This window comes from Melopsittacus undulatus, chromosome 7, assembly GCF_012275295.1.
Source record: "Melopsittacus undulatus isolate bMelUnd1 chromosome 7, bMelUnd1.mat.Z, whole genome shotgun sequence".
In the NCBI taxonomy this organism is placed as follows: domain Eukaryota; kingdom Metazoa; phylum Chordata; class Aves; order Psittaciformes; family Psittaculidae; genus Melopsittacus; species Melopsittacus undulatus.
Genome location: NC_047533.1, coordinates 2,737,342 through 2,748,308, shown reverse-complemented (window position 1 = coordinate 2,748,308; position 10,967 = coordinate 2,737,342). Strand labels below are relative to the sequence as shown.

The 10,967-nt window shown below is 49.4% G+C and overlaps 1 protein-coding gene across 1 annotated transcript; it reads right to left on the bottom strand.

The window, feature by feature from the left end:
* Window positions 1-1,962: 1,962 nt before the first annotated feature.
* Window positions 1,963-10,967, bottom strand: LOC101867730 (5-hydroxytryptamine receptor 7-like). The gene is made up of 2 exons (XM_034064905.1): window positions 10,461-10,967; window positions 1,963-2,763 (listed from the first exon to the last, which is right to left on the bottom strand). Exons 1-2 carry the CDS (start codon window positions 10,964-10,966, stop codon window positions 1,989-1,991), a joined length of 1,281 nt encoding a protein of 426 aa, XP_033920796.1. The 5' UTR covers window position 10,967; the 3' UTR covers window positions 1,963-1,988.

Genomic DNA, 10,967 nt, shown 5'->3' with positions numbered 1-10,967 from the left:
CAGAAGCCTCTGAGCACAGGGATAAGGGACTGAATGTGGTTGCAAGGGACGTGCTGCTCTGCCTTCAACAGACAGCTGATCCAGGCAGCCTTGCACAAACCCAATGCCAACATACAACTGTAGGTAGCAAACCATGGGAGATAGAAAGCAAGCTGTTAACCATCTTAGCAGCATCACTCACCACACTTCAAAGAGCTCCTGTGTGGGATAACAGATAAAGGAGATCCCTAGCTAAACCTCTATGATCCCTCCTGACTAAGTCCTCCTTCAAATCTCTTTGCTGTCTGCTCTTTAAGCATTTCCCACTGGAGACCCATACAGCAGCTATAACCACCTCCTCTGTTCCTGTATGAAGTTGTGGCTGTGAGGACACTAGCTTGGATAATATCTGGACACACCATTGTTTCTGTGACCTCTCAGTCCCTTAGGACATTTCCAGTGGGATTTGCAGCATTTCCCTGCTGTAAATTACCAGTCTGAACTGGAGACCTTGTTGGACATCTCTAGAGACAGCAAGTGTTAAAAGAAATTATTCTGTTTCTCGAGCCTCTATTCATAAGGAAAGTGAGAACATAAAATATTTCATGGGACAAATCTTGATTACTAAGCCAAACCATGCCAGCTGTCAGCCAAGGCATCCAACAACCAACTTAGCTATGCAAGGAGGCATCATACTTCATGATGCTGCAAGAGCTGGGACTACCACCACTCATACACTCTTGCTTGATAAAGGAAACCTATAGTGGTAGAAGGGCTAGAAACTTCTTTCCCTGAGCCTCTGAACAGTCTGGCTTTGACTAGGAAACCCAGACAGGAGATGTTCAAACAACTGACCCCATAGAGCAGACATCATATGGACAAGGGTTTGTGGGGCTGCAAAGCAAGGTTCACGCAATGAGGTTGGTCAGGAGCAAAGAGGACTGCAGGAAGACAAGTCCCACCACCACATAGAAGTAAAGGGATGCTTTGAAACCAAAGTAACTGAAGTCTTTACACCAAAATAAGGAAACCAGACAAGCTTTTTTTTCCTTTTTTTTTAAAAAGGATACATCATTGAGTGTATTTTTCCAAGCTTGCTGGACATTGTACTGAAGCACTGTAAAGCTGTCAGAGAAATCACATATTTCTTTTCTGTTGTCAACCAAAGCGTGCTTTTATGGAGTCAATTAGCCACGAATTAGGAACACACATCACTTGTCTGAGAACGAATCACCATACAACCCAATAAACATAGCTGTCATTGCCCCAACGAGGAGCCTGTCGGACTTCCCTATCCAGCCATAAGGAAGCCTCGTGTTTGGTTGTGTTCCACTCTACAAGCGTGCGTCTTTCAAGTGCTGCAGTGCTATAGTGTGAGGGGAAATGGGGTCATTGGTATTAGTGCTCTGACATGCAAACCTGGACATGAGCTAGCATGTAAAATACAGTTACATAGGTGGAAAGAGTCCATGTAAGCTGGGATGGCACAAGTGCTTGGATCTACAACAGAGCCTATAGCTGCTGTGACGTTTGATAGAGAAGTGCAGCCAATGTCATCTTTACATAGTCTATTGTGTGCCCTCCACAGACCTTAGAGCCCTTTTTGAAGGTGGAGAGCCAGAGTCTGGTAAAGTTTTAAGGGTTTTTTGTCTGTTTGGTTGGTTGGGAGGGTTTCTTTTCCTTTCCTTTTAACAGATGGGGAAACCGAGGCACAGAAAGGTGGCGTGACTTGCCCACAGTCGGCGGTAGACCTTGAACCCCCCCAGTCTTGCTCACAGCTTTCCAGCTCCCACTTGGGACAGGATGAGAAGGAGGGGCTGCCCACTTTGTTCCCAATGCAAGAACCTCAGCTCTTCCAAGGGCAAGGGGAAGCGATGTCACTCTCAGCAATGGCAGGGGGGACAATGGCACGCATGGTTTCCACCAGCCCTAGGAGGCAAGAGAAGCAAGGAACCTGAAATGGAGAGGCAGGGATTTGTTGGACAGGCACTGAGCGAGAGGACACAGCCCTACAGGATGCACTCATGCCTCTCTGTGGCTTTCAGAGCCTCGTGCATGCTGGCGGCAGAGAGCCTCCTGTTGATGTTCCTGTACCTGCACCTCAGGAGGTTCCAGAAAGTAGTCCTCAAGTCTCGGTTAAAGAAAGCATAAATCAAAGGGTTGATGAGGGAGTTGGTGTATCCCAACCAGAGCAGAGTCCTCTCCAGCCTCAGGGGCATGCAGCTGCAGCGGATGCCGCAGATGAAAGGCCGAGCTGTTGACATCAAGAAGAAGGGAAGCCAGCAAAAGGTGAATGCCCCCACGATAATGCCGAGGGTCCTGGCTGCTTTCTGCTCCCGTTTGAAGATGGAAATGTTCTTTCTGTCTTGCCGGAGCAGTTTGGAGAGCGTCGCACATTCCTCCACCGCTTTGGTGCGCTTGGAGCTGTGGTGGTGGCTCCGGTTGGAAGCCTCCAGGCAATAGACACCTTCCTCTTCATAGTGCTTGGGGAAGTTCATGAAGCGATGCTTCTCGGCGCTGACCTTGGCTGCTTTGTAGATGCGGCTGTACATGACGAGCATGACCGCCATGGGGATGTAGAAGGCAACCCCTGTGGAGTACACTGTGTACCCGAAGTCCTGGCTGATGAGACAGACTCTTTCCACGGTGACGTTCTTGGCCCAGCCAAAAAGAGGAGGAAGAGTGATGGAGGCAGAGAGGAGCCAGACGATGAAGACCATCTTGGCCATCAACTTCCCATTTTGTCTCACGGGGTAGGTCAGTGGCCGAGTGATCCCCAGGTACCTGGAATAGAGAAGAGTTGTAAAGGGTTAGGAGGGTTGTAAGGTGTGAGTGATGTTGGGGTGGGTTTCATGCCCAATCGCAAGTTAATGCTTCATCACAAGGCAAGAAATTAAATCACCAAATGGAAACGTACACAGGGTTGTAAAAATGGAGTATCTTCTATAGAGCTTTTTAGCAATCTTTCCTGAACACCCTGTTTCAGCTATTCCCCACTGCTTTCTTGTATCCTTTCCATACATGCCATGTCATTTAATTGCTGAATGCAGTCCAAGTTCCACATGGCTTTCTAAGGGATAAAAACGCTTTAAAAAAGCTCAGTTTTCCATCAGAACTAGTTTGCACAGGGAACACGCAACAGCTTCCAGACATGGGGTTGGACTAGATGACCTTTGAAGGTCCCCTCTAACCCAAACTATTCTATGATTCTATGGCATGAGACTCACTCCCAACTGCTGCCTTCCTAGGGAAGCACACATGAGTGGCATGGGTGATCCACAGAGTAATACTAGTACTAGGATACACCAGGACCAGCTCCAGATGAAACAAATAGACCCATACCAGTGTTTAATGGGAAGTGGGAAGGACAACACCCTCCAACACCCTTCTCTTATTTTTCCAGGCAAATTTGGAGCAATCTCACCTTTGTGAATACCTAAGGATGTGTCTGGATGGACATGGAAAGCAGAACTAGTGATCGGGTGATGGACTGAGGTGCAAGACTGACTGCTCTTCACGCACACCTTCTTTAAGCCAATGGGACCCATGGGAGACACCACTGTCAGCAGCACACCCCATCACTCCCCTCTCCATCCAGCCTGCAGTATTAGAACAAACCTACTGGTCCTGCAACATCTACTCCTGATGACCTCTGGAAACCAAGACAAGAGCAACATAAACAGCTCGAGCAGTCTGCTCCCTTGTATGGCCCATAGCTCCTGGCATCCAGCCCTCCCTTGAGAGTAAAATAAGAGGAGTTCCAAGTAACAGAGTTCAGAAGCATGTGGTGACCCTTAGATCTGCACATCCTGATGCCTGGAGTTAGGTGTTACCTTCTTATCTTGACTGAAAGGATCTGGAGAGTGCATCAACCATCAGCTCCTGGTTATGGTTGTGTGATTTTGAATCCCAGGCTATGGGGTGTGATTTTAAACCATCCCCAGCCTTAATTGAGAGGGGTTTTGTGGCTAACAAATGATGTCAACTGGTAGTAAATTATAATTGCAAACCCATAAATCAGCAGGGGATTGGCCACTGTCAGCCAATGTTCCCTCTGAAAAACATCTGCCTGCTGTTCAGCCTCAATCAATCCAGCACAAACCTCTTGCAGCTCATATGGGTTTCTTCTATGCTATGGCCTTTTTGATCCAAACCTGCTGTCAGGAATATGTAGGCATTTTTAAGCAGGATCACATCACCTCTTAACTGCTCTTGGGTAAACTGTCAATCCAAAGGGGCAGTGAGACCAGAACCTATGTAGATACTTTTTGAAGCTGTTCAAGGGAAGAACGGGTTTTCTGCCCCAAAAGGAACATTTCTGGAGTGACTTTTACCTCTGTTGTATCATTATTTCCTTTCTGAGAATCAGCCTTGTTGCAGGTGTTTGGAGACTTTTTATTCCCTGATTATTTCCCATTTCCAGATCATTCCCCAAGATTGGAAATAAAGTAAAAATAAATCCAATTCACCTTCGCCTCCTGACTGCTAAATAAATTCCAAGCCCAAAGTGCTTTCCCCTGCCTCCCTGATCAAATGAATTTGAATTTATTCACTGACTTATTCTGTTCCTGTTTTCCTCTGTATTTTCTTTATCTGGCCTTAAAAACAGAACCCAAGCAAAACCCTCCATGGCCACCTTTGTTGCTCCAATACCCAGCAGCATGGTGAAGGAGATGTGGACAACAGGGCTGGTTTTTGGTGCTGCTCTTCCAATACACACCATCTCCTCCTTCCCTGCCCATGGCAGGGGTTGGAACTGGATGATCTTAAGGTCATTCCAACCCAAACCATATATATATATGTACATTCTATATAGAGTCATAGAATCATGGAATGGTTTGGGTTGGAAATCTTCCTGTTCTAGGAAGGGGCTATAGATGAAGGAGAGAGTTGATGTCCTCTAAGCGGGGAGAAAACCATACCCATGCTGTTGCATCTCCAAATTCAGCACCTAAAAATACCACTCATCTCTATATCCCAAGCTGAGAACTTTGCAAACTAATATATGCTGTGTGGTGTGATATCCTTTATTATGCTATTACTGGGTTTCCTTTTGGAAGCTGATCCACTCGGGATTTGCCGAAAACTTCAAGGAATTTACACGCTAGCCAAGCCAAATGCACAGTGACAAGATTTAAAAAGCAGGCAAAGCTGACACATTTCATCTGCTGGTGGAGGAAACGGGGCTGTTTTGAGGTCTTTGCTTATCATTCTGATGCGAGCGGGGAGACCTCAAAATAGGCCAGCGTTTAAGAGCAGTGCGGGAGGCGAGATTGCACAGACATGCCATGAAATTCAAATCAAATCCTCTCCCTTCGGTTCTTTTCCCCTGTTGTTTTCCTTTTACTTGTGTCTGCCTTGCTGTTAATCAAGTTTAGTGGTAATCAGGTAACAAAAGCCAGTTCCCAGAGCACTGATTTGTGCTGCTTTGTAGGATCCCCCCCTCTCATGCAGAGCTGATTGTGCAGCCACTTGTTCCTTGTGCAATAAGCCCCTTCCATATCCTCGCTCCCATGGATGTCTTGGCAGCCTGAGTGCTGACCATAGGGTAGGAGGCCTGCCCCAAGCTGTGCTCCACCATCAACCCCATGGATGAGCCAATTCAGCGCACTTAGAGTATGATCAACGTTAACTCTTGAATCCTTCTGTCAAGGATTAAATAATAAAGGGAAATAAAAGCTCTCCAAGGTTCCCCTATCTCCATTCTGCAGCTGGTGAACTGGGAAAGGACAAATCTCCATTCACACAGGTAGGCTGAGCCCAAATGAGCCCAGAGTTGGGTTTTTTGGACCCTACTGTTTTCTTGCTCAATCTCTCCTGGCCCTATTTAAGCTCCACACCTGATTTCCAAGCTGATGCTATACCTGCCCCATCCTGATGAAGGAGAGGGATGTGGAGGATGCAAAGGGCAATTGGAGGCTCCCTGTGGCTTCATCTTCCCATGTCTTAAGCCAGGCTTGGTGGGAGCATCCCATGGGTGAATCCCATCTCACTGGAGATGTAGTGCAGGGATGTACAAGGCCTGGGACATGTTCAGATGAAGGACAAGGGAAAAGCAAGCCAGCAAAATGTGCAGGTTTCATCCCACCAGCTCTTTTGGGAGGCATCCTTTCTAGGGAAGGCAATGCCAATTTGGGTTAGATCATCTGATTTTGGGTAAAAAGTACCTGCCAAGGAGATGGGAGAGCCCCAGGAGGGCTGCCTGGGAAATGGATGGAGACCTGTTTTCCATTAGGAAAACCTGAAGTGATGAGTGGGGTTTGGGAGCTTCTTTTGTCAGCCACTTGGCATTTTTACAGAGAGCTTCATCAAAAGCTAAACAGCCAAAAGGGGTTTTTTTCCTTGTCATCTTGTTTTTGCTCTGTAGCATTAAAGAATCCATAGCATTGTCAGGCTTTTCTATAAAGAAAAATGTAGGAGAAAAATGGATGTTTCCAGCATATTTCTTCTCAGATCCAAAAGAAAATCAATCAAATCTGCCTTCAGCCCAGATTAGTTCTACCAGCTCCAATCAAGAGGCTTTTAGAAAGCGTTCTGCAATAATGATCAATAACAGTAACCTACATTTTAATCGGGCTCATCATCTTGGGCAAACCAAGCCTTTTGTATATCTGAGCTACCCAAATACAACAGTGCTTCAGCCATCAATACAACCCAACCTCCTCTTTGGCACAAAGAGGCAGGTCCCTACAGTGCTGACCAAGTTGGCTTTGAGGACAGAATGAGAGGAGATATTTATACCTCTGAGAAGCACCAGATCTGCTCCTTTTGTCTCTTGCAGGGCAGGATGAACAGCTTGCCACCTGGGGAGGGGGGGGGGGGGGGATTTCAGTTAATGCCTTGCTGAGATGAAAAGCCATTTCATCTCTTCAGGCTCTCTGCAAACTCAGCTATCTTTTCGCTTTAGCTCTGTGGTCGGCTTTGCTTTGTAGCATCATAGAAAGGGAAAAGTGCTTTTGGAGATGGTTCCATCAGGAGCTAAAGCTAAAACCTTGCCCATCCCAAGTGTGGAGAAGAAGGACAGCCAGGAGTGGGCCTGTATCTGCGCTCTCCCTCAATCCATCTCCATCAACTGCCTTGTTGGAGCTGTGGGGATGATGGGTTGGTGTGGAGCAATGGTGACTTACAAAGGATGCTCAAGATACTGCCCTGGGATAATTCATACAACTCACAGCCCATTCCTACTGACTGTTGAAGCAGAAACCAGCAGGATGGTGCCCCACTCACCTATTCCTCCTTTGCACATCAGAGAGCATCCCAGTTATTCCCATTACCTCCTGCATTTGGCCCATGCCCTTCTTCCCACCTAGAGCCAAGGTGGCACAGCGCATCATCTTCCTATGCCCTGCCAGTCCTTCTGCTCACATCACAACCTTCGCTCTTTTCCTCTTTCCCCAGCTAGAAACACATCTTGGGCAATTGCCATCTAACTGCACAACTTCCACCATCAGGTATTTGGAAGGTCTGGGAACAAACAGTGATGTTGTATCCCATCTGGGCTCCCAACATGGTGCAGTTCCTGTGCAAATACACCCCAAGAACAAGCCCAAGGAGATGCAGCTCTATGGCAGCTGCTTGTATCACAGGTTCTTTCTTCATCACCCTGCTGAGGGGTCTGAAGGAACCTGCTCCCTCCAGCATTTCCTTTCCTGCAGCTCCATTTTCCTCTAAACCATCCATAAAGGATGGTGGGAATCGCACGTCTGGCAACTGAAGGTGCAGCAGAGATCATGGAATGGTTTGTGTTGGAAGGGACCTTAAAGCTCCTCCAGCTCCAACCCCTGCCATAGGCAGGGACCCCTTCCACTGGAGCAGCTGCTCCAAGCCCCTGTGTCCAACCTGGCCTTGAGCACTGCCAGGGATGGGGCAGGAGATGGATGAGCATTTGAGAGCCATGGGAGATGGGGCTCAGTGTCCCTGTGGGGTGGGAAGTTTCTCCCTCCCTGCAGCTCAGTGCTGGCAGCAAGGGTTTTGCAGCAAGGACTTGAATCTGCCCCATTCCTTGGGCTCCTCTAAGCTGCTCCCATTTAAACCAAGGGTTTCAGTTATGCAGATGCAACTCGTGTCCATCCTGCATGGAACAGTTTCCTACCCATTCCCGATGGCCATCAGCACTGGATCCCCCCATGCTGGTGACCCTGGAACCTTCTGCCTGGTCCCATTTCAATGGGGAAAGATAAACTGGTGCCAACCCCATCTGTGCACAGAGGTGATGGACAATGGCAATCAACTGCAATGGTGTTTGTGAAAGGCTAGTCTCATTTGTTTGCATGTTTGGAAGAGGCTTTCTCCATGGGATGGGATGAGATGGGATGGGGTCAGTGGGGGGTAAAGTCTTTTGCCAAAGGATGGGATCAGTGGGAAGGAGAAAGGTGAAAGGGATGGGAAAAGGAAGGGGGAAAATTAAGGGGAAAAGGAAGGGGAAAAGGGAAAAGGGGAAAAAGGAAGAGGGGAATAAAGGAAGAGGGGAAAAACAAGGGGGAAATGGAATGGGAAAAAGGAAGGGGGGAAATGGAAGGGGAAATATTAAAGCACTGGCAGTCTGATCAGTGTGTAGCTGCCTCCCTGCTCCTCACTCTTCAAGAGGAGGCATTGACATGTTCCATTACTGCATTTACTCTCTCCCCTCTATCAGGAGCAGCCTCTGTCAGCTCTGGACACTCACCTGCCTCCAGTACAGACAGGCTTTCCATTAGGAAAAGGCAGCTCAGCAGCAGAGCTGGACCTGGCCGTGGGTCATGGGGGTGACTGTGCTTTCAACCCAGCAGTGCTGAGCTGAGCAGGGCAAAGGCAGCTCATAGGGGAGCAGCAAAGTGTGGGGTGAGGATATTGGGGCCAAATTTGCTGTTCACCTGATGGGGTTAACCCCATAGAATCACAGAACAGTTTGGATTGGAAAGGACCTTAAGATCATCCAATTCAACCCCCTACAACCACCACCAGCATGATTGGCTCTGTCCTTACTGTTAGCCACCCCATTTCACACCAGGGCAGGGTGAGCATAGCTAAAGGTATGCAGCTCACATTCAGCCTCCTGTCCCTGAGCTGCCTCTCACAGCAGTGCCAGCATAAACCCAAACCAAGCCCCATGGAAGCCAGCACGTGCGTCAGCTCTGCCCCACGGGCTCGTCACCACCATGTCCCCGCTGACGCAGGCTGCTATAATTAGAGGCATGGAGGTGCTGACTTGCTCGAGCCCTGCCAGTTTGTCTTAGCCTGTCCCTGCCAGCCTCAGGTGTGGGAGATGCAGGCAGCAAAGCCTCACAGATGCTTGCACTGGGCTCGAACAGGGCTCATGGGGATGGGGATGGGGTGGAGGGAGCTGATGACATCTCTTAGATGGGCTCTTAGGCACAAGCTGTTCCCTGGGAGGGTGCTGAGGCGCTGGCACAGGGTGCCCAGAGAAGCTGTGGCTGCCCCATCCCTGGCAGTGCTCAAGGCCAGGTTGGACACAGGGGCTTGGAGCAGCTGCTCCAGTGGAAGGGGTCCCTGCCCATGGCAGGGGTTGGAGCTGGAGGAGCTTTAAGCTCCCTTCCAACACAAACTCTTCTAGGGTTCTATGATCCCTGGCAGAGGCAAAACTGGGACCAACAGAGCATCCCCCAGGACTTGGGTCCAGAAGCCCCATAACCTGGGTTCTCAAAGTGCATCTGTTGGGGGTTTCTGTTTTCTTGAGTAATTTTATAGCCCAGCTTCCTTCCATGGAGAAGGTCAGGAAATGTCTCTATCCTCTAGCTCTGTTCCTCAAGCCAAGGAGTCACAGCATCCCAGCCTGGTTTGTGTTAGAAGGGACCTTAAATCTCACCCAGTTCCATGGACAGGGACCCCTTCCACTGGAGCAGCTGCTCCAAGCCCCTGTGTCCAACCTGGCCTTGAGCACTGCCAGGGATGGGGCAGCCACAGCTTCTCTGGGCACCCTGTGCCAGCGCCTCAGCACCCTCACAGGGAACAGCTTCTGCCTCAGAGCTCAGCTCAGTCTCCCCTCTCTTGGGCAGGTTCAAGCCATTCCCCTTGGCCTGTCCCTACAGGCCCTTGTCCCAAGCCCCTCTCCAGGTTTCTTACAGGAAGAAAGGATGATGTGAAAGAAATGCCTGGAGGGGGAGGATTAAGCCAGTGACTTAGAGAAGTTGCTTGGGAAAGCACCTTAAGGCAGCTCTTCCAAAGGGACTGAGGTACCTTAATTCCTACAGAAATCCCTCAGCAACCTCATGAACCTGAAAAACACAATAAGAAGCATTGATCCAACCGGGAACATGATTCTAATGCTCCATCCCTGGCAGTGTTCAAGGCCAGGTTGGATGAAGCCTTGGGTGCCATGGTTTAGTGTGAGGTGTCCCTGCCTATGGCAGGGGGTTGGAACTGGATGATCTTAAGGTGCTTTCCAACCCAAACCATTCTATGATCCTATGATTCTAACGGCCCTCAACCTCCAGAAACACCCTTACATTCAAGCCCACATCAGGTTCCATACCCTCCCTTACCTGTCCACACTGATGATGCACAAGGTCATGATGGAGGCAGTGCAGCACATAACGTCCATGGCGATGAACACATTGCAAAACACCTTCCCAAAGAGCCACTCTCCCCCCACCAGGTCCGTGATGGTGACAAAGGGCATGACAGCGAAGGCCACCGACAGGTCAGCGGCCGCCAGGGACACCACCAGGTAGTTGGAGGGCTGCCGGAGCTTCTTGACGATGCACACGGAGATGATGACCAGCCCGTTGCCAGCGATGGTCATGAGGATGATGATGGAGAGCACGGCTCCGATGACGATCTTCTCGGTGTCCCCATAGAGCAGGATCTCCTCTCCGCAGTCCGTGGTGTTGGTGAGGTTGGATGAGGGCAGGTCTGGCTGGGTTGGGATGCAGGGTTCCTCAGTCATGAATGGGTTTGGGATCGGTTTCTGCACCGGGTGCTGCTCTGTGTTCTCCACAAAGAGAAGGGGATGCTCCAGGAAGCGCCTGGGGCTGACCCTCAGCAGCATG